This window comes from Mustela nivalis, assembly GCF_964662115.1.
Source record: "Mustela nivalis genome assembly, chromosome: 5".
Lineage (NCBI taxonomy): Eukaryota > Metazoa > Chordata > Mammalia > Carnivora > Mustelidae > Mustela > Mustela nivalis.
Window position 1 is genome coordinate 115,019,903 of NC_139024.1, and position 24,711 is coordinate 115,044,613.

The window sequence follows — 24,711 nt, forward strand, 5'->3', positions numbered from 1 at the left end:
CTATCAACATTTTGTGTAATCTTCCGCTGACCTAATAACACTTCAGCTAATCACTACACTTACTAAAGAGTGGTGAGTATTTCCAACCATAACAAATGGATATGCCTGGTAAGGCCTATGAGGAAGCTACAAGAAACCTAAATCTAGTTCTCAAGAAATAGTGTGACACACAAAAAGTTTGAAACTAATATGAGTGCATGTATATTCCAAAACCAAAGTGTAACAAAAAATGTTAAATTTAAAGAAAAGAGACATCAGTTAGCGCTTGAATACTTAAGGGATTATCTTGTAGTGAAAATAAATTTAAAGGAAAGATAGGATGTGGATTGTCACATCTTTTGAGCATTAAGTAGCTCAAAATATTAGGTATCATGTCTCACTAGACCTAGTTCCTATAAATAAAATTGGGTGGCTAGAAATATGCATTTCATGCAATAAGACAATTTTTCAATCTGTCTTTAGAACAGAAATGGGCCCAAAGACATTGATTCTCTGTAACGTGGGCGACAATAGACGCCTTTGGGTGTTCCCAATATTGTGTCAGAGGAAGTCATATAAAATGTGAGTGTCCCACAATTATTCAACTGTAATCACGATACACTCCCAAACTAAAAACCTTAATTTCACCTTCCAACCAGGTCAGAGTTTACAAAATGCTCAACTAAATGAGAAGTGGACTCACATATTCATCGATGGGATCTCCAACAGTGGGAGAATAAATGATCCTGTATTGCTGAACTGGGCCGTCAGCATGATCCCAGGTTACAGAGAGGCTGTTGGTTGTCTCCCCAAAGACTCTCATATTTCTTGGTCCACTTCGTGGTACTAAATAAATAAAAATACAATCAAGTTAGTTGCCTGTCTGTGAGCACGGTGGACATGGAGGTGGCGGGAGGGATACAAAAGAATTTTCCCAGGTCAGATTAAGGAAGTTACTTGTGGGAGCTTCACATTCATTAGGATGTTTACCCGCTTTTGATAAAATATATACCTCCTCTGGTTTCAGTGGGAAACCATAAACAGAAAGTGCTACACTTCAGAGCTATAGCTACGCGCTGAACTTTCAGTAACACTGAGCTAGGTTTGAGCCTAAATATATAGACTGGGAGAGAAAGGGAATATTTTAAACTACTCTAACCACCTCCTGTTTAATGAAACATAAAGGGACCAGCCCTCACATTTCTAAAGTTCCCGCTTGGTGACAAGACTCACTGCAGGGCAGAAGAGAAAAGCCCCTCCTTACAGCTTAAGTCCCAGATGAGAAAACGGCCGACTGCAGTTCACTCAGCACCTATGGCAGTCACGGGCCCAGAGCCTCAGCCTGGAATTTGAATGTGGAGGTGCCAGGCAGAACCACATGCCCAGGCCTACCCTTGCCTGTACAGAGGTGGAGAAAGCTCTCACCACCTCTCAGTCGCCACCCACCTCCCACTTCTCACTCACTCAGAGAAGCCCTGCCAACCGAGTTACAAGGGAATGGGGTGGGGAAAGGATTTCTGCCTCACGCGTTCGGCCCTGGCCAGGGCTGGGATTCCCCTCTCCATCCGAGTAGAGAGCTACAATGTTCACGGAATAGGGTGTGTCGGGAATCAGCCGCTCCAGGTGCACCGTGCGCGTGTTTCCTGGCACCACAATCTGGAGGGGAGGAAATGCCAAATTCTGCTCAACAGCAACTCAAATGCTTATCAAGTCTTCTATTAGTCAACATAGTAACATTTATAATAAAAAGCTGAGCCTAGGCACGTCAGAAGCTCACTACTATGCGCCCTCATGAGATCTGACAAAGCCACACTGTGAGATACAATTTCTCCTCAGAAATTCCCCCCCGCCCAAAAAGTGAGTTCATACTCACTAAGCTAATAAACATACTATGCTACCCTTAGTAGCTTCAAATATCTCTCTTTTATGTTTACTGTGAAGATTCTCAAATACAACATCCAGGGCTCATGGTAGTTACCTACAGAGCATCCCAGATGTTCGACACACAAAAGAGAAAGGATTCCCCACACAGGCTAATAGGGAAGAGATTTTGTGTTAAAATGGAGAACCACTCCACAAATGGATAATGGCAATGTTGTCCGAATAAGTCCTGCCAAATACAGGGATGGGCAAATTGTTTGTTTATCTTTGTTTGCCACCATTGTCCATATTTATAAATACATAAATTAATCTATCAATTTACTTTCCTTGAGGTGTGTTAAGTCTACTCTTATTCAAATTAGTAATTCCTGATTCCTACATTATTGATCTACTTATAAAACTGAATAGTACTGGGAAGGGAAAATAAACTGGACAATCTGTAAGGCCAGTGAAGGCAAACGTCAAGACGTTTTCATAAAGGAGACATTTCTATGTTACAATAAAAGTCCATATTGACAAGGTCAATCAGTGATTTGCATTTATTCCTAGGCTTGTTAACTCATATAGCTAATTTGTATTTTCCAAAAATTCACATTTTCCAACAACCTATAGTTCGTACACCTGCCTTAAATACATAGAAGCGACCATCTAAGCATTACTGATTGTCACGTTTGTGACTGGCATTCTCACAGGCAGTGAACAAGACACAAGCACAAGACTAGGTTCATCCGGAAAGGATGCTTCCAGGAGACCGCAGGCCACACTGACAACTGACTTACTGTTCTGGCCCAGTAGCCAGGGCCAGAGTTACAGGGGAATCTACACAGATCTTGGACTGAACTCTAAGAGGATAAAATCACTTACAGACTCTGAGGGTCTCGTGCCGGCCACAGGAGAATATATGACACGATACTGCTGCACGGGCCCAGGTGCGGGGTCCCAGCGGACTTCGAGGCTGTTTGGTGTCGGATTGTACACGTGGACATTCCTTGCCAGCCCTCTCACCACTGGGAAAAGAGAAGCCCACACATATTTTCTGAAATCTGTTTATATATGTCAAGTTTTCATGATCACTTCACTAGGACTTACACTCTATAACAGGATAAAACACTGTCCTCCTTCCCCTTCTAATTATCTACAAACAAAAGCAAATTAAAACTCTCAAGATCCAAACTTAGTCTAGGTTAGCCAGTTATGGCCTTTGTCTATTTGGAGGCAAAGTTGGTACCAATAAGAACAAGCTAGTAAAAGTAGTAGTGCTGGGGGCACCTGGGTGGCTCAGTGGGTTAAGCCTCTGCCTTCGGCTCAGGTCATGATCCCAGGGTCCTGGGATCGAGCCCCACATCGGGCTCTCTGCTCAGTGGGGAGCCTGCTTCCGCCTCTCTCTCTGCCTGCCTCTCTGCCTACTTGTGATCTGTCTGTCAAATAAATAATAAAATCTTTAAAAAAAAAAAAAGTAGTAGTGCTGGGTTGGCCATAAAAGGACAAGGGATAAGGGACAGGAAAGTGGAAAAGAAGCTTCAGTTTTCCAATACAGATAATGCAGAGATAGAGAAAAGAGATTTTACAGTGTCTGCCTTTGAAGTATGAACTGACAACAGCTATGAAGCTCATATAACTCAGTCAGCTGGCTTCAGTCATTCATTCATTCATTTATTCATTCATTCTTCATTCAAGAAATAGGTACTGATATGTTCTGTGATTAAAAGAAAAGGCAGGTGGTTGGCTTATGGACAGTGGGGAAGGTATATGAAGTATGTAAACCTGGCGATTCACAGAACTGTACCCCTGGGGCTAATAATACATTATATGTCAATAAAAAATAAAATTTTTTTTTAAAAAGGGGAAGAAAAGAGAGAAAAGCAAAACCAAAAAAAAACTAAAAAAAAAAAGACAAAAGGAGAGAGAAACACTCAGTTTTTAATTACCTGCCCCACGTGGGACTTAGAAAAACATACAAATTAATTCCATGTATTAACGCCAAAGTTTACTTGAGCCAAAAACATCATCTTTCTTGAGTACTGATCTTTTACCTGAAGAAGCCACCCATACTTGCTTCCTTTTAGCCACCAGCAAGCATATTTTCAAAGCCAAAGAAATTCTTTATTAATATGCACAAGAGCCTGTAAGCAGTACTACAAAGAATGAGAAAACCGCTATAAACTGGTTACTCAAGATGTTAACAGTAAACAAAAGCACACAGAATTCTGATGACCAAAAGCACTTCATCAGCAAACCGGAGAAATGTACAATCATGTAATGCAATAAACAATTCACACCCTGAAAGCCAATTGCAAAGCACTGCTTCACACAAATGTATAAAGCACAAAAGAAAGCAAAACGAACTGTCTTCGGTGAAAGAATGATTGAAATAGCAGACTGATGATTGTATGCACATTCATAAATCCTGATAGTATCATTTCAGAAGAAAAATACCATCATAAATCTGTTACTTCAGACATCAAAGTATTAACGGTGGTGTCTGGAAGATAAACCATGGGTATATATTTATTTTATCATTTGTGATTTTCCAAATTTTCTTAACGGACCTATGTGGCCTTTATAATGAAAAAGCTAATTTTTTTCTTCCTTCTCAACTTACATGTCCTCCCAGTATCCGATGTGCGTCCTCCATCACCTTCAGTATAAACAGGAACTACCGTAACGGTGTATGGGGTATCTGGCTGCAGATTCCTAAGAATGGCGTAATTGGTATTCCCAGGGATTGGTACCTAAAGATTTTAATAAACATAAAGCACTGGATTTGAAAAACTTGTAAAAGAACTAATACCTCAACCAATATAATTCTCAAAATACTAACTCAAGACCCAGTCAAGAAGCAAGTACTGTCATAGTGGGATATAAAGATGTGCCCTGTATGAACTTTTACAAGAGGTGATAAAGACTTCTCTAGAACCCTACGCTCACTCTCAGTTCCCCCTTTAAAATTCTGGGAAATGATTACTTCCCCCAGCTCAATTCTCCCCTCCATCACCCAGGCACTATAAGCCTCTCTCAGGTTCTAGTAAATGAATACCAACTCTTTCTGCCCTAAAGCAAATTGGTTGACCTTTTTAGCTCGCCTTTTAAATCATTCAGCTACAGTTTAAATAAACATGGAATTTTCACTCCTGGACATAATTACCAGTTCTTCTGGACCACCTGCTGTTGGTGCATAGAAAAGCTTGTACTGACGAGGGTTTCCCTCTGCATGGTCCCAGCGAACATTCAAGGTGCTGGTAGAAGGGTCATACACTCTGAGGTTCCTCACGGTATTCAGAGGTTCTGTAATGCACAGAAATCACATGACACTATGATCCTAAGCACACTCAAAATGCAAGTTCCTTGATATTTCCAAGGCACCTCAAACATGGCAAGCACCCCACAGTGGGCCCCCTACAAATATTTGTTGAAGTAGTGAATAAATAAAACAATATCTGTGGTAATCTGGTACACGTCTCCTCTCCATGAGATATTTTGGTCGCAGGGTGGTTTTGGTTTTTGTTTTTAAAGTCCCAGAAAGTAATAACTGTCTTTCTCCATAAACAGAGACCAGTAACTCTGAGCAAGGATATTAAAAGCAATTAATATCATTTTTAAATGCATTAAAATTTGATTAGCAAAACCGTGTCACCCCACCTTTTCCAAGTAAAGATGGGATTCTGTGGTAGCTATTAAAGAAGCTACAGGGGCCTGGTACTTACTGGTCTTGCCTCTCCCTGTCATTCGACCTCCTTCGCCATCAGGATAGAGGGAGGACACAGTGATGGTGTAAGGAGTATCAGGCTTCAGTTTCTGCAGGACCACACTGTTCTGCCGCCCCCCAATTGTGGTCTAGAGAAAGATAAGGGTAAGTGTTAGCCTTGTTCTCTTGGTCGCACTGATCTGTTAAAGCTCTTTATACACAGGAGCTGTTTGAGATCCTGGCCAAAATCTGGAAACACATACAACACTGAAGATTTAAAATATAACTTATGGAATAATTTTAAATGTAAAGTATGCACCTTAAATCACAAAAGGCATTCTAAGCCTTAAACTGGTGACCTCAAAAAGATATTCCGACTTGCTTGCCGCCAGCACAGCAAAATTTCATCCAAAACACATTTCATGGATCTCTTCCCCCAAAAGGCATTAATCATAAGTGAGCTAGAAAGGAGTTTTAAGATAGCAAAGAATTGCCAAATATTAGAGGCTCCACACCATTTGCTATTATTTTTACTTTTTTATAGAGGTTTTTTATTTGCTTTAGAGAACACATCAAAATGATTCAGCAGAAGATCTAAAACTTTGATGTTTCCCCCCAAAAACTGCCATTCTAACAACATTAGCTGTGCAAACTATGTGACTAGACCCTTTGCCAGACCACACTCGGGGCTGGGGTTCCCAGCCATCTCTATGATACCAGCCTTGTGGTATGAAGATTTTCAATTTCCTCCAAATACAGACTTTGAAATTTTTTATTCACTGCTTAAGGCCATCTAACTATCTTGTTGAAAGAGAATTTGTATTATTTGTTAACAGTCTACTGAATTCAAATATTTTTGTGATACTAATTAAAATCATGTGAAAATGGCCCCTTGCCCACAAAGAGTGCACATCTGGATGGCTGGACATGTCAGTAACAGTCCAGATGTTTCCAACTTACCACCCATCAACTCTTTGAATGCCAGAGAAAACCTCAGTGAAACACTGTACTCTTCCTCCGTATGAGGCAAACTTAACGACAGTGGCTAATTTTATTAAATTGAATATTAGATATTATGAGAAAGAAGTATCCATATCTGTACAAGCCCTTTGATATTTAACAAATCCAAAGGCATCCACTTAGTAAAACTAGCCCTATGAGTAAGCAGAGGGGTGTCTACTTACTTCTCCCATCCAGCTCTCCAAAATTCTGGTATCAGTAATTCAAAACTTTATTTCATGGGCTAGCAGTAAAACGCAAATATCCCTAAGAACAACAAACCTTGAGGGATTGTCAGCTAATACATATCAGAGGGTGAGTTCATGAGACTTCTTCAAGTTATAACAAACCTCTGTTAGGCAGTAAAGAAACTGAGAGCAGCAGCTGGAGGGTCACTATCACCAAGAGTAGAAATGCTGGAGACAAGCCTCACCTGCTTCATAGTTTTACACAAATCTGGCCTGGCATAGACAAAAGAAGTTCTGTTTCTGACATGAAAATATCAGTTCATCACATGTGTCTTCTCTTATTTCCTACAAAAGCCAGTTGACTACAGTTTGTATTTAGTGTACTACTGGTAACCTATTTAATTAGACAACATTTCTATCCAAAGATACTCCCTAAGACTAATTGTGTGGAAACCTCAAAAGATCAACTCGAAAGTCACACTAGGATGGAAGAGGGTCTGGTTCAGCTAAACCCACTTAATATGCAGTATCAGAAACCTTTAACCACTGCCAGCATCCATGCCTGCTAACATCTCTAAACTGGGAAGACGTAGAACCCATTTGCTAGAGCTCAGTAAGTCATGTGACTAATTGATAGCAACTCATATCTCTTATCTCTCTCTATGACTGTGAGGAAATAGTATAGCCCAAAGATTGTCAACAAAATACTAAACCTTACCAAAAGAGGCATTTTAAATAAATCAGGAAGCATCCCTTCCTGGTGTAAAAAATCATGATGCTTCCTATATGTGCAGTTCTAGTCACACATCTCACAAAGCAAAGCTGGAGAAAGTTCAAAAACAGACACCTAACATAAGCAAGGTGAATGAACTAGGATTCTGTAAACGGGGAAGACCAGAAAGATAAAGAAGATGAAGGCTATTGACAGTCATACCACCTTTCCAGAAACCTCTGTTTGGATAAATATAAAAATGATGAACAGTAAGAATTAGGGGAACAGCCAGAAATTCCAAATACAAGAGATATCTTATGACATGCAAAAACCAGAAAATTACAATAACAGAAATTTGGCAAATTTTCAGTATTTGATTAAGTTTGAGAGATACATATTAAAAATCTAAAGACCAAAAACAAACAAACAAAAAAACCCTAGAAATCTTCATAGATAATCCAGCCCTAAGAGTTTCTAAGGGAAATGTCTATGCATGAGGCACATCCCTGATGCTGTGGGGCTACCCAACATGAAAAGCAACTTTCATCTCCCAAGAGGGTGTCCAAGTTCCCATAAGAATGGAGTCAAATAAATCCACTCATTACAGTAAATTCTGCATCTCTCAAAGTAGTACAACTAACTATACATTGGATAGGGAGGAGTTTGAGGAGAAGAGGTAGAATTTTCCAAGTTACATATATTTTTTTATTACCGTTTGCTCATTGCCTTCTCCTGTTGAAGGCTGGTAAGTGATTCTGTATTTCTGCACACGACCACTGGCGGGATCCCATTTAACAGTTAAGCTGTTAGATGTTGCGTTGTACACCTGAAGGTTTCGTGGGCCACTTTTTGGAGCTGAAAAAAGGTTGTTGAGAAATATAGTAAGCTCATAGAATGAGGCCTCCTCCCGAAATAAGCACCATTCACTAAAATCAGTATACTTTTAAGGTTAAGACTAAATTTGACCTCATGGTAACTGATGGTCATGGAATCCTACATGACTCCTTAACAAATGGCAGTAAAGCAATGTTTTTCAAAAAAAAAAAAAAAACTTTTAAAAAAGTTTCAAGAGATGCCTTATAATTTAAAAGTAGAAAAACCTGTTTACAATGGATTTTGTGGTATTTTTTCCATTCATTCACTTGTTCGTTCATTCATTCATTCATTCATTCATTATTTGGTCTTTTATATGGTTCAGCAAATTAAACTCTTACCTTGTGTTGTTAGTGGTATCAAACGAGCTAAAATTAAAAAAAAACAGAATTTGGGGAAATATTACTAATAAAGTTATAGCTCTACTTTTTAAATTAACTTTAACATAATAATGTCCTATTTAAAAGCTGAACACCTACGTGTGCGCTCACTGCCAGTCAGGTCATCACTTTCTGACTCATCAGGATAAATGGCAGTAACAGAAACTTCATAGAGAGTGTTCGGGTTCAGGTTTTCAAACACCAAAGTATTTTCATCTCCATTTAAGATGGTCTTAGTGAAAGAGAAAAGAAAAACACACACACCCACAAAAAATTAAGTCACCATGTCTATCATACTCTCAATGGCAGTTTATTGACATTATTTAGCCAGACATTCTTCCGCCTTTGATACATGCCAGGAGCTCAAATGGAAAAGGATGCTTTTCAGGCAACAGAGGTAATATCTATTTCAAACACGATTCCTTGTCATGAAATTTAAAAAGTTTTAAAAAAAAAAAACTTTTAAAAAGGAGGGAAGGAAGGAAGGGAAGGGAAGATAAGGGAAGAGATGGAAAGGGGGGGAAGGGAGGAGGGAGGAAGGGGTAGGGAAGAAGGAAGAGAATTAACATTACCTCCATCCTATCTGAGCTTCCAAAAGGCGCCCAGGTTATCCTGTAAAGGGACACATCTGAAGCCCCATGATCCCAAGTCCCTCGGAAGCTCTCTGGTGTCACTTCGGTAATCCTTAGGTTTGTTGGGGCTGGCACCGTGCCTATCATGAGGTAAAGCAGGACAAAGTTTCTGAACAAACAATATAATACACAAATGATATAGTAAAGCCTCCTCGTTTTATCTTCATGGACATGAGGAAACAGGCTGAAATCATCATTCAGAACCAAGCAACTTACCAATTCAGTTCATCTGAAAGGGAAGTATAAGAGAAAGCTTCAAAAACTTCAAGTACCATATGGATATAATAGGCTACTATTTGTGTTAAGTTAAAATGGTGCATGGAGCCCTGGGTGTTATGCACAATGAATCTTGGAACACTACATCAAAAACTAATGATGTATTGAACAGTGAGTAACATAACACAATAATTTAAAAATGGTGATTTTTTTTCTAAATACCTCTTAGTAGATGTGGTATGTATACACACACACACACACACACACACACACACACACACACACACAATGGAATACTATGCAGCCATCAAAAATATGAAATTTTGCCATTTGCAACGACATGGATGGACCTAGAGGGTATTATGCTTAGCAAAATAAGTCTATTGGAGAAAGACAACTATCATATGATCTCCCTGATATGAGGAAGTGGAGATGGAATGTGGGGAGTTTGGGGGATGGGAACAGAATAAATGAAACAAGATGGCATCGGGAGGGAGACAAACCATAAGAGACTCTTAATCTCACAACACAAACTGAGAGTTGCTTGGGGGAGCGGGGAGGGAGAGGGTGGTGGGGTTATAGACATTGGGTAGGGTATGTGCTATGGTGAGTGCTGTGAAGTGTGTAAACCTGACGATTCACAGACCTGTGAATCTGGGGCTAATAATACATTATATGTTTATTTAAAAATTTTTTAATTTAAATAAATAAATAAATACCTCTTAGTAAGACTCTTCTAACCCAGTTAATCATTCTGCATCTCACACATTTTTTTTCAATGTCATATTTGAAAGCTGAACATTTATATGTCAAAACTATGAACTTGTTTGCAGAGCAGGACACATAAGCACAAACTTTGGTACTGATTATCAAAGAGTGCATAGTCTATCATGGTCTATGAAATATTATGATCTAAGTAAGCCATGTGTAAGGTTTTCCTGTAGAATGCTAATGTTATACACAACTGAGGAAGACTATACTGACTATGTCCAGAGATAGGAATAACCCTACAGGGTTGATGACTGCTGAAACCCCAATTAAAAGCCCCTCCATTGACCAGGCACCCTAGTTAGTTCACAGCACATGGAATCTGGAACGTCTGCCCCCGGTTCTGAGCTGTCATTGTCAATTACTTCTCTATCCACTATTGACCAGTTCTGACTTCACAAAATCCAGGGCCATCAAAAATATATTTCTAATAATTACAATGAAAAGGCTCATTGAGAGAAAATGAGTGGTACCATGTCCAGAAGCACAACTGCAAAACAAACCAACTGTTAAGAATACACTTATTTGTGGAGCATAACAAATAGCATGGAGGACATGGGGAGTTAGAGAGGAGAAGGGAGTTCGGGGAAATTGGAAGAAAGGTGAATCATGAGAGACTATGGACTCTGAAAAACAATTTGAGGGGTTTGAAGTGGTGGGGGGGGCGGGTGGGAGGTTGGGGTACCAGGTGGTGGGTATTATAGAGGGCACGGATTGCATGGAGCACTGAGTGTGGTGAAAAAATAATGAATACTGTTATGCTGAAAATAAATAAAAAATAAATTTAAAAAAAGAATACACTTTATTAGGACATCTCAAGGATTTTTTTTATTTAATTTTATTTTATTTTTCGGTGTTCCAAGATTCATTGTTTATGCACCACACCCAGTGTTCCATGTAATATGTGCCCTCCTTAATACTCACCACAGGGCTCACCCAACCCCCACCCCCATCCCTTCCAAAACCAACCACATATTGAAAGTAACGATTTAGTATACTAACTTACCGGCTTTCACTAGACATTTTTCCTCTACTTCACCTGTTATGCATGTGCAAAGCTGTCAGTTTACTCATATGCACCAATTTTCACTTCCAGACACTACACTTACCAAGTAAGAACCAATGCCAGGAAGGCAAGTGAGACTGCTAAGAGGGATCACAGGTAAGAAAGTAGCAGAAGTAGATACTGTCGGTTGTTAAGGCATAGGCTGTGCCATTTGACAAGAGGCTCGATCAGGTACAGACAGCTGGGTATGAAAGGAGAAGTTTTTGAACCTCTAGTGAGGGAGTGACAGGACAGCAAATAAAAGTTCAGATTTGTATTGATCCCACCAGTAGCTAACTAGATGAGGCAGGACAAGTCATTTAAATTCTCTAGACCTGTGCTGTCTACTCTCAGAGTCACCAGCCATATACAGCTACTGAGTACTTGAAATGTGGCTAGTCCAAATTGAGATCTAATGTAAGTATAAAATTAACACACACTGGATTTTAAAGAATTATTATGGAAAAACTATGTGAAATATTTTAATACTTATTCTACTGATACATGTTGAAATGACAATATTTTTGATATATTGGGTTGAATATAATACATTATCAAAATTAGTTTCTCTTCTTTCTACTTTTTCAAATGTGGCTACTAGAAAATTTTGAATTATAGAAGTAGCTCTCATTATATTTCTTCAGAACACTGAGGGCTCTAGACCTCAAGTTCTTAGCCCCTATTCAAGCAGGAAATTATGTGTTGAGCATGGTGCCAGGCACTGGAGATGCAAAGTTGTACAAAGTAAGTGTGTCTCTGGCTTCACTTGGGGGGAAGAAAGGGAAAACAAAATAGATAGGAAAAAACAAACAGGTAGTCATAATTGGGTTAAATACTATGGAAGTACCCTGAGAGGGAAAGAAACAGACAGCTCTGGAAGCAGCACCAAAATGGAGCTGGTGAGGAGAAGCCTAGGAAGGCTGCCCGACATCTCCCCTGATTCTCCATTATGCAGTCCTCCCCTTCACCTGACATCCAGCAGCATGCAATCTGAGCTCCACTTACTTCACCATCCCTACACCATCCCATGTGTTCTTAATCAATTTTTCTTATCTCCACAATGAAATCATGAACTGGTAAGGGCAAAGATACTTATATTTTGTTACCCTGATAACACTTTACATATAGTAAGATCTCACAAAATATGTGATAACTAACACAACCTTCCCAGAGAAAATGTCCAATGTGCGTCAAGAACTTACTTCCTCCCCATTACCCCCCCTCACCCACAAGCACGTGCACACCCACACACACAAAACACGCACACACACCAGTTAAATATCTGGAAGATGAAGTAATGACAGTGGTTGATAGAATAATAGGAGGATAAAAATTATCATAAAAGGAATGGACATGTTCAATCATTCTATTATATTCCTAAAACTAATGTAACTCCATATATTATAGGGGAATTAAAATTAAATTAAATTAAAATTAAAAACTTAATTGAACATAAAAATAAATAAGAAGAATGGACATGAAGGTAGAAGATAAGAAGAAAATAAGTAAAAAGCAATCTGAATTCAAACATTAAATACTCAAAAAACTGGAACCAAGAAACAAAAGGACCCAGTAAGTTCAGTTACACAATCATGTCATGTCATTTCTCAAGTATCAGTGTAGCACAATTATAACTTACGGGTAGTTTCTTGAGCAGTCATGGGGGGAGACTCCCCTTCATCATACACTGCAGAGACGCCTACTGTGTACAGGGTTTGTGAGAAGAGGTCTTTGAGAGGGGTGCTGGTCCGTGACCTGTCTACCTCTACCTGTAATAGAGCAGTGGAACTATTTTTAGGAAGGGTCTAGTTTTAACATCTCTGTTGTTTATTGTACTTCTTAGCACAAGAGCATAAGAATTGTGCTACAAAAAATAGCAATGTTTTTCAATATGCATGAGTCCAGGAACTGGAAACAGTTTAAATGCTTATAAAGTGGGAAAATGTATGTACTAGAGCTCTATTTGAATGCCAAGGTTTGGTAAATAAGACTGCCAACAGATTCAAACAACCTAATCATTTTTCACTGACAGTTTCTCTGTTTCCCTTTGCATCACTGCTTTATTTCTCTCAGAAATGTTCTCCTGTGCATTATCTCATTTACTGTGCACAAGAGCCCTGTGAGACCCTCTGGTCATGGTGTCTCTTTCGAAATTGAAACCTAGAATGAAATGAATGTGTGCATATGTATAAATTAGCTTTGATATAATCCAACTGAACAGCATGGTCAATACCTAGGGGCTTACAGAAACCATTTCTATCTTCCAAAAATGTCTCTGAGATTCTGACATTGATATGCTCCCAAGCACAAAGAAGTTTTAAACCCATTCTCTAGAGAAAACCCTCAATTTGCTCCCACTTTGAATTAGGTTGTCATGGAAACAAATCTCTGCCCCATCTCAAAAATGCTCATGGCCAAAAGGACTTTCCTCTAACAATCTATTTATTTACGCTTTCTCTCAGAACTTCTCCATTGTCCTATCTTCCTATTATCTGACAAACTCTCCTTTTCCTTCCCGCACCCCTTACTGGCTTTTATTTTTAGACACATTTTTTTTTTTTTTGGTAATTCATAGAATGTAGAGCAGCAAAAAAAGACATCTGGATGAGAAGGAAGTACTATCTACATTCTATAACTCTTTGTCCACTAAGGGATGATGATTTTGAGATGAGTATCATGGAAGAAAACATTTCTAAAATAAATGCAACAAAATCCAATATATTATCAATATTCAAAAATTGCTCTACTAATATTACAAGCTTTCAACCCTAGATTAATAAAGTGACAAATATTCAAAACACTCTATCCTCTGCACTTTTTTGAGTTCTGTTGTTAAACCTACTAGGAAAACAAATACTTCCAAATCCATTCTAATCTTCAACCTACCTCTTTGACATCGTCTTCTGGTGTTTTGTAGCGAACGATGTATTTACGCACTTTTCCCGGCGCGGGTTCCCATAAGACATTCATGGTGCTGTGAGTCACGTCTCTGAGTCTCAGATCTCGAGGTTTGGGTAAAGGCACTGGAGATGCATGAATAATGAGCTCCAGATGTGGCTCTCAACCACAAAACTCTAAAGCATTCACACAAGCTTTCAAGGAGTTGTTTAGAGAAAATTTAACAGTGTGCAGCAAAGTATCTTTAAACAAATAGCTCTGATGACAAAAGTACTATGATTCTACCAGGTAAAGCTCAGGTCCTCTTAAGAAAATTTCTTAAAATATGATAAGTTGAAATTTTTATTACAATTCTAATTTATCTTTTATATGTAAACTTCCACTCTATTTTCCGGCTCTCTCTTGCTGCTCAGCTATAGTACATCATAATTCACCACAAATGCACAGCTTGTGTTTCTTTCTCAGATATTTAAATCAGTTAGGATAGAGAACAAAATCCAAAGAATTATGGTCTCCTAAGAATAGAAAATGATAGAAAAACAAATGGTTATGAGAGTGAGGGATGAAGATGGGCCAAAATTAAGCACCTGGTAAGCTTATAAGAAAATCCATAGGGGTCTAAATGGTTATGAGAAAATTCAAATGATAAATTTTTGCCAAGTCAAAGCCTTACTTAAAAAGAACAAAGACGAGGATAACTAACAAAGAAAGTTTCTTTTGTTATATGAGACAGATCTCACTTTCCAGCTGCCCGTTGACCAATTTCCTTTTGTTTCTCATTTCAGCTCTGTGCATCTGTTCTCCTAAATGTCTCCCTCCACCTCCATGATTCTGCACCTTTATCCCTTTAATGTTTTTGTCTCTCGGCATCTCTCTGTGGCCTCCCTTCTTCCACTGGTGCAGTCAACTTTGTATCAAATCCATGACCGCACTTGCCTTTCATCCCAGTATGACTCTGGGGTCTTCTCTCCCAGCACTTTGAGAACACATGTCTCCATCCCTAGCTGGCTTCCCACCTTTCCATCTGCCACTACCTCATTTCTACAAAGCCACCAATTCCAGACAGGGTTTAATAAATAAAAAATGATTATTTGTTGTCAATGAATTTATACTGTCCCGCCCTTCAGGGGCTCTTTATCTTTTCTGCCTTATGATTATTCTCAGTCCCCTTTCTCCCTTGAAGATTTCTTCTGTCTTCTTAATTGTCTTAAAAATGTGGGCTGAGCCTAAAATTTAAGCCATGTCATCTATCTCATCATGACCACAATAAGCATAAAACAAAACCTCCAGCCAGGAAAGGCAAGGATTCTAGGTGCAATTCTTGCCACTTTTCAAGAAGAAAACACCTAACTGCCAGTGAATCAAGCCAAAAACGCAAAAGGAATTGATCAACGCACACAAGAAAAGTGCAAACCCCAAAGGAGTTCATGCGCTCTATGTTGCCTGGTATTACCTCGTGGTACATTCCCAATATCTAGCATAGTGACTGAAGTATATGACCAATGTTTTTGGATTGAGTAAGCTGACTAACTCACTTGATTGAAACAAACTTTTCTATAAGTGCCATAAAGTACCTACTTCACCAAGAACTTGGAACATCTTAATATTAAGTCTAGTATCTTCCTCCAAAATTACACTCACCCAACATTCCCTTCTCACCAGGGCTATGTACCTTACTTCATGGATATACAACACCAACTTTTTATGCTCCATGCCCTGACACTTGGCCAAAAGTATACCATCAATTGTAAGAAACATCTCAGTATCAGCTATGTTCAATGTGGAAAAAAAAGTACATCCTAGAATCAATTTAAGATGCTGCCGTAAGGCTAGAGTTAATTTTAATTCTCAAATTTGATTGCCATAAGGAATAACCTTGTGACTTATGCATAAATTATCAAATTATTGATAACATTATTGGGTAAAAGAAAAATCCTAATGAACATTATGTTTACAACAGAAAGGAAAGAAGAACACTGGCAATATCTTACACGTGACTTCCCGAGCAGTGACAGGTTCACTGGCGAGGTCATGCAAGGCAGCCTGGACTGTGACTGCATACTCGGTGTTGGGAAAAAGATCAGTGAGTTGCACATCATTCACTGTTGGCCCCACACGCATCTGCATATGGACATGCCAAAGGGAAATAAGACATTCAAATCAAACCTTTCCACTTACCAGGGATATGCAATTACAGCCTACTTGTAACTACTAGATGATAACATAACTTTTCTTTTTCATCTCTCTGAAATGAATTTCCTTCTTCATGCTAATGTTTTTAAAAATGTGTCACAGGACCCATCTATTTTTCTATTTTTTTTTTTTTTTGCACATAATGTTATAAATGATTTATAAGCAACTCAATGAAAAAGAAACAAATGTCTCCCACCTCTTTGGGTTTTCTTGGTTCTGTGGCGTTGATGGGTTCATATGACAAGGTGTAGCCAGTAGCCCCTCCCACTGGCTGCCATTGCACATGCATGGTGGTAGGGCCAACATCATAAATATTCATGCTGACCACAGGGACTGGTACTGTTGGAATGTAAAGGCAAACATCAGTCTAATGCCTGTCATTCTACTCATTATTAATTGTTGTTTCCTACTTACTAAGTGATATTTATATATGCTAAATAGAGAATCAGTTACTATGAGAAGTCAGTGAGAGCGAATAGAATCCTTTCCTCTCTCCTGAAAAACCCAATCTCATTGTTCATTGCCATCTCATACTCAGGACTGCAAGTTACAACTATTTCATGGAGGAACAAAGTTTAAATTTCAACGGGCATTCCAATGAGTCTATATAGAAGCCAAAATAGATACGAACTTCCTGAGATTTCAGTCTCTTTTTCTGGAACATCTTTAAGTTGACTATTTTCAGTCTTCAATCATGGAATTTCATACATAAGTAACCAGCACAGTATTTTACATCAGCTTTCAAAAAAAATTAATTTAAGTGAGAGAGTCATAAATTAATAACTGGAACTTAGGGGATTCATGAGTTTTTTGAAGATAGGTTCATGAGGCACAGTAAAAGATTTACAGTCTCCTCTTCATTTAATGCCAATATAGATTCACATATATTGTCCAAAGACTGAGTTTAAAGTTTTCAGAAATTATCAGATTAATCCTGCCCATTATGAAATATTTTATTTCCCACCTCCTATTGTATAATATGAAGGCTAGTGACAGAAAACATGGAGGAGGGGTTCAAGATGGCAGCATAAGAACACTCTGAAATCACTTCCTCCCATGATATAATAAATTTATAGCTACACTTGAAATCATATCCTCTGAAAAGGACCTGAGACTAGATAAACAGTGCCTCCACAACAGAGATAAAAGAGACATATCAAGCAGGTAGGAGAAGTAGAAACTCAGCCTTGTCCAGGACCCCACCCCAAGCATGGTGACTCACAGTTGGGAAGGAATTCCCAAAATATGGAACTCTCCCTCAAGAAGCAAAAGAAGTGTGCCCACATCAAATACCTTGATCTTTGAGTCCAGCACCTGAAAAAGAAGCCCCTAAAATGCCTCATTTTGAAAATGAACATGAAGTCCAGGAAAAACAAGAAACTAGAGGGAATAGAGAACATGCTCTTAAAGAGCTCGTGCACAGACCCACTTGCCCTGGGAGCCTGCATAAAAGCAACAGTTTGGAAAATGCCTAGATCATAAGTGAGATAGACCTACTTACTAATTTTAAAGCAGTTGCCAGAGAGGCAGGAACCTGCATTGGCCTTCTCTACAAACAGAAGCACTGACAGGTGTCATTTTTGCAATCCTAGTCTAACTTGTTAGTGATAGAGCTGGAAGCACCCTTTTTGGTGTTCTCCCTCATGTCTGCTAGTATGCGTGCTACATGCTCCATCTGCCCCAGTAGCAGTTGCACCACAACCAGGCTGGGTGAGTGCCCCATACCCCACCGACCCTGCATCAAAGCTGTGGCCCCATCATAGCCAGCAGGTCCACAAAGTCCAGACAAGAGATGTCCCACCCACAAGATGGTTGCCTGGCTCTGGAGTCCAGGGGAGACTGTACTCTGAACCCCATGGATCATCTCCTACACGAGATCATTCCTTCCAGACCGGGAGAGGTATTATTTTTACCTGATAAATATACACAGAGAGTCAGGCTAAATGAGGAGACAGAGGCCTATATTCCAAACCAAAGAACAGGACAAATTCCCAGAAAAAAATTTTAATGACATTAATATAACAACCTACTCAACAAAGAGTTCAAAGTAATAGTCGTAAAGATATTCACCAAACTCAGGAGAAGAATGGATGAACACAGTAAGAACTTCAACAGAGATGGAAACTAGAAGAAAATACCAAACAGAATTTGTAACTGAAATGAAAAATACACTAGAGGGATTCAACAACAGAATGGATGAAATAGAAGCCCAAATCAGTGGGCTGGAAAACAAAGCAATGTATCTCAACTGGACAGAGCAACAAACTGAGAAAGAATTTTAAAAAGTAAGGATACCTAAAGGGACTTTTAGGACAACATCAAATGGTGTAATATTTGTATTATAGAGGTCCTAGAAGGAGAAGAGAGAGAAAGGGCCAGAAAAATTATTCAAAGAAATAATAGCTGAAAAATTCCCTTATCTGGGGAAGAAAACAGACATTTGGGTTCAGAAAGCCCAGAGAACTCCAAAAAAAAAAAAAAAAAGATCCAAAGAGAACCACACTAAAGTACATTATAATTAAAATGGTACAAGTTAAGAATAAAGAGAATAAAGAGAGAATCTTAAAATAGCTAAGAAAAACAATTTAGGGATGCCTGGGTGGCTCAGTCAGTTAAGGGATCATGATCCCAGGATCCTGGGATCGTGTCCCACATTGGGCTCCTTGCTCCACAGGGAACCTGCTTCTCCCTCTGCTTCTGCTTGCCACTCTGCCTGCCTGACAAATAAATAAATAAAATCTTAAAAAAAAAAAAAGAAAAAAAGAAAAGAAAAACAATTTATTCCATACAAGGGAAACCCCATAAGACTATCAGAGATTTTTTTCAGCAGAAATTTTACAGGCTGGAAGTAAGGGTCATGATATATTCAAAATGCTGAAAGGAAAAATTTTCCAACCAAGAATTCTCTATCCAGCAAGATTATCATTCAGAATTTAAGGAGAGATAAAGAATTTTCCAGATACGCAAAAGCTAAAGGAGTTCATCACCTCTAAACTGATCTTATAAGAAATGTTACAGGGATTTCTCTACACTGAAAAGAAAAGATAATCATTAATAAGAATAAAATATATGAAAGTAACAATCTCACTGGAAAAGGTAAAGAGATAGTAAAAATAGATCAATCACTAATAAGGCAAGTATGAAGATCAAAAGGTACGAAAATCAAAACATAATAAAATCAATTAAAATTACAATAGTTATCTAAAGGATCATAAAATAAAAAGACATAAAATGTGTCATCAAAAATATAAAATATGGGGAATAAAAATGTAAAGCTTTGGAATGGTTTCCAATTTAAGTTGTTATCAATTTAAAAGAGACTGTTATATACATAAGTTGCTATAAGTGTACCTCACAGTAACCACAAAGAAAAACTTATACTAAATACATAAAAGAAAATAAGAAAGGATCTAAGCATAATATTAAAGAAAGCCAGCAAATCACAAGGAAAGAGAGAAAGAGGGGGGAAAAAAGGTCAAAAAAGAACTTCAAACACAGCCCGAAAACAAATGGAAATAAGTATATACCTATTGATAATTACTTCAAATATAAAAGAACTAAATTTACCAATCAAAAGACAAAGAGTGGCTAACCAGATTAAAAAACAAAAAAGAGATGTCCATGTGGTACCTATAAAAGACTTCAGAGCTAAGGACACATACAGACTGTGAAGGAAGGAGATAAATTATTCTATGCAAATGGAAATGAAAAGAAAGCTGGCATATACTCAGATCAGATAAAATAGACTTAAAAACAAAGACTGTCCTAAAAGACAAAGAGGAGCACCACATTATGATAATGGATGGATCCAACCAGAAGATACAACATTTATAAATAAGTGTTTATATATAAACACCCAACAAAAGAGCACAAAACTATATAACAAATATTTGAAAACCTAAAGGGGGTGGGGGCTCCTGGGTGACTCATTCTTTAAGTGGCTGCCTTCAGCTCAGGTCATGATCCCAAGGTTCTGGGATCAAGCCCCACATCAGGCTCCCTTCTCAGCAGGAAGCTTGTTTCTCCTTCTGCCCACTCCCCCTGCTTGTATTCCCTCTCTCATGATCTCTCTCTCTGTCAAAACAATAAATAAAAATCTTAAAAATAAAAAAAAAAAACTAAAGGGAGGGAGAAATTGAAAATAAAACAATAATAGGGGACTCACAGCAATGAATAGATCATGAGACAGAACATAAATAAGGACATTTTTACTGTAATTGACACATTAGATCACATGGATATAACAGAAATATAAATAATGGATATATAATCAGAATATTTCATCCAAAAGCCACAGAATGCACCTTCTTCTCAAGTGCACATGGAACATTCTCCAAGACAGATTACATGTTGGGCCACAAGATAAGTCTCAATAAATTCAAGAAGACTGAAATCACATCAAATATCTTCTCTGACAACAAAAGTAGGAAAGTAGAAATCAAGTACAATAACAAAACTGGAAAAAGTACAAAAACATTAAAATCAAACAATATAAAATGGAACAACCATTAGGTCGTCAAAAAAAAAAAAATCAAAGGAGAAATCAAAAAATACCTCAAGAAAATGGAAAGAAATATAACATGCCAAAATTTATGAGATGCAAAAAAGAGTTATTAGACAGAAATAGGCCTACCTTGAGAAACAAAAAAAATCTCAAGTAAACAATCTAATTTTACAGCTAAGGAAACTAGAAAAAGAAAAACGAAGGAAGCCTACAAGTTAGTAGAATGAAGAAAATAGTAAAATCAGAGTCAGAAATAAATTAAATAGAGAGTAAAATGAAAATAGGAAAGATTAGTGAAATGAAGAGCTGGAAATGATAAAATTGACAAACCTTTAGGTAACTAACAAAGAAAAAAGTAAAAGGATTCAAATAAATAAAGTCAGAAATGAAAGAAAAGTTAATGATACCACAGAAATACAAAGGATTATAAGACACTAATACAATCCATAATATGTCAACAAACCAGACAACCTGGAAGAAAAGGGCAAATTCTTAGAAATATAGTCTTCCATGACTGAATTAGAAAGAAATAGAAAACATAAGTAGACTGATTACTAGGAAGAAGATTGAATCAGTAATCAAAAACCTCAAAATAAACAAAAGTTCAGAACCAAACAACTTCACTGGTGAACTCTTCCAAACAGCCAATAAGATTTAATACATATCCTTCTCAAACTCTTCCAACAATTAAAGGGAAGGGAATGCTTCCAAACACATTTTACAAGGCCAACATTACCCTGATACTAAAACCAGACAAGGATGACAGAAAAAAAGAAAATTACAGGTCAATATCCTTGACAAACATAGATGTAAAAATCCTCAACAAAATATAAGCAAACAAAATTCAACAGTACATTAAAAGCATCATACGTTATGATCAAGTGGGATTTATTCCAGGGATGCAAGAATGACTCAAATTCACAAATCAATCAATGTGATACATAATATTAACAAAATTAAAGATAAAATCACATCTTTAATTTTGATCATCTCAATAGATGGAGAAAAATTACTCAATAAAATTCAATATCCATTTGTGATAAAACTCAAAAAATGGCTATAGAGGAAATATACCTCATATAAAGAGACCATATCTATCTATAATGGAGTGCTGTAATGGATGTAATGGAGTATATAATGGAGTACTTCTCAGCCATAAAAAAGAACGAAATCTTGCTATTTGTGGTGGGCCTTGAGGTGATGCTAAGTGAAATCAGAAGAAAGAAAAATAGCATCTGATTCACTCATATGTAGAGTCTAAAAACAAATAAAAGCCAAAGAAACAATGAAATAAAACCAAATTCATGGATACAAAGAACAAATCAGTGGTTGCCAGAGGGGACTGGGGTCAGAGGGTGGGTGAAAGGGCTAGAGGATCAAGTGTAGAGTGACGGACGGTAATACCGTTTGAGGGGGGGATCCCTTATAGTGTATACAGATGTTGACTTACAATGTTCTACACCTAAAACTTATATAGTAAAGAGAGAGAGAGAAGATAAAGATTTAACAGAACTGAAGATTAAATAGAACCAATCCTTGCCTTGGAGAGAGTGATGCCCAATTCTTTGTCTTATAAGAGGCCTCCCTTCCCCTGGAGTCCAGCCAAGAAGATGGGAGAAGGAAAGAGTATTTTTATGTGGCTTCAAAAACCCTACCATGCCTCAGAAATCTTGCCAGGTGCAGGAACAAGGAACATCTCTGTCAAAAGCTCTACTCAAAGTCAAAGCCATTAGAGCCTCTCAAGCAAAGGCCAGGAGGCAACGTCCCGAAGACAAGGGTGATCTCATTGATAGGAGGAAAATCTGAACACCTGCAAAACTGAAATAGGTCACCTCTGCACAGCTCCCCTTCCTAATCTGAGTCCAACTCCCCACATGTTATCTTTCTTAAGACGTGAATAATTCTATGAAAGGTAAGTTATCCCTCCAAGTTATCTATGGCTATTATTACCCATTCCACCAGTGGGGTCCCATGATGACAAGAACAAACAGTAAGAGCAATTGAGTATTTATTGAGTACCTGGACAAGAACACACTCAGTAAATATTTATTGGATGGATATTGAATAAAGGAATGATTTGGAGGGCTGCCAAAAATCCCATATGGAATGCCTCCTGTTTATCTTAAAAAAGAAAATGAGGAGAAGATTTTTTTTTTTTTTAATCAGACTTACAGGTTTTTTCTGTGCCCTTCAGCGGTTCACTATATTCATCTTCCACTACAGAATACACATTAACAACGTACTCAGTTTCAGGCTTCAGATCTTTCAGTACTGTGCTACTTTCCAGTCGGCTGACGTAAAACTAGGGGAAAAAAATAAAATAATAATAACCTGTGCTGTAATTGCTTCTCTCTTTTCTACTATAATTAAAAAGTAGTTAACTGCAATGAACTTAGAAATTATATTTCAATGAGGCCATTGTTTTTCATTTTTGGAAATTACCAGATTACAATGAGATCTTAGACAATTCATGCAATTTATTCTCCCAGCTCTTGTTTCCTTATTTGTAAAATGAGTGGGTAAACTAGATCATATTTAATGTTTCCTTCCAACTCCATAACTCTAATATAAATTCAAAATTAATCAAGCATCCTTTTATTAAAAAACCATATTGGTATTCTGCAATTCGTAGAAACTGTAAGAATTTAAGCAAAGATCTTTCCCTTTAATTAAGCCCAAATGAAAGCACCATTGCTGACTCAGTTCTGCCCCACTTGACATCTTTCTTGCTCCGCACCCAACATTTTTCTGAGCGCTCATGTGAAGAAGTCAATCTCGCTATCAGGAGGGAATGGGTTGTAGGTGTTGCCTACTCACTTCTTGACGTTTCCCTCCAGAAACTGGGTAGTATTCCACCTTATACCTATCCACACTGTCAGAAGGAGGTGTCCAGCTCACTCTAAGAGAACGATGGGTTCGCTCAGAAATAACCAGATTAGAAGGTGCTTCCAAGTCACCTACATGTGGAAACAAAATCCATATGCTTATTTCATTATTATAGCAAGGTGATGAAATTTGAAATTAGATTATAATAGCACTACTTCCCATATTTCAAATTTGTACACACATATACAGTGTATCAGTCTAGAGTCCCATTGCTCATAAGACTTCTCTGAATGGGTAAGCAAAGGATTCTTCAGTCCCAGAAGATTCAAGGTTGGGCTCATTGTCTTTCATTAAAACCTGGTCACACCCTTCCTTTACGAAACCACCAGTTTACCAGTCACCTAACTCAAAAACCTCTGAATCAACCTTGAATATGTCCTCCTTCCTCTAATCTTACACAATTGGCAATTCTATTGTCTCTATCACCTTTAGTATTACCCAAGTTCACCACATTTAAATTCATCATGTCTTACCTCCTTAACTATAGGTTATACTCTGTGAGAATGGAATTGGTTTCTTATTTGTGTTTAGTTCCCCTACAGGACCTAGATCAGTGGTAAGAGAAGTTAACCACTTTCTTAGTCAAGAAAGAAGAAAAACAACCAAGTCTTTTAAAGTTTGGGAATACCCTACTGCCTGTGATTATGCTCTCTGTGGGTAAAGTGAAATGACCAATGAACAACAGAATGACTACAGAACAATATCCAGAATTAACATCAATGAAAATAGAAATACTAAATTCACTATGACCATTATAAAGATGTCCCCAATAATAATTTAAAGAGACTTAACACAATGACTTCATTAGCATGTCAATCAGTCTCATAAAAACTCTTTAACTGTCTTTGTAAAGCTGGGGAAAGAATTTCCAT

The 24,711-nt window shown here is 37.9% G+C and overlaps 1 protein-coding gene across 1 annotated transcript in view; it reads right to left on the minus strand.

Moving 5' to 3' along the window:
- Positions 1-24,711, minus strand: part of COL12A1 (collagen type XII alpha 1 chain) — a 116,451-nt gene that overhangs the window by 44,362 nt on the left and 47,378 nt on the right. Inside the window, exons 22-37 of the mRNA XM_082729463.1 lie at positions 23,771-23,910; positions 23,126-23,255; positions 16,646-16,788; positions 16,248-16,377; positions 14,245-14,381; positions 12,998-13,127; positions 9,270-9,409; positions 8,797-8,929; positions 8,659-8,685; positions 8,157-8,299; positions 5,565-5,694; positions 5,006-5,145; positions 4,463-4,592; positions 2,725-2,867; positions 1,506-1,635; positions 683-825 (exon numbers count right to left, since the gene is read on the minus strand). Coding sequence (XP_082585589.1) covers positions 683-825; positions 1,506-1,635; positions 2,725-2,867; positions 4,463-4,592; positions 5,006-5,145; positions 5,565-5,694; positions 8,157-8,299; positions 8,659-8,685; positions 8,797-8,929; positions 9,270-9,409; positions 12,998-13,127; positions 14,245-14,381; positions 16,248-16,377; positions 16,646-16,788; positions 23,126-23,255; positions 23,771-23,910 — 2,069 coding nt within the window. The remainder of the gene's footprint in view (positions 1-682; positions 826-1,505; positions 1,636-2,724; positions 2,868-4,462; positions 4,593-5,005; positions 5,146-5,564; positions 5,695-8,156; positions 8,300-8,658; positions 8,686-8,796; positions 8,930-9,269; positions 9,410-12,997; positions 13,128-14,244; positions 14,382-16,247; positions 16,378-16,645; positions 16,789-23,125; positions 23,256-23,770; positions 23,911-24,711) is intronic.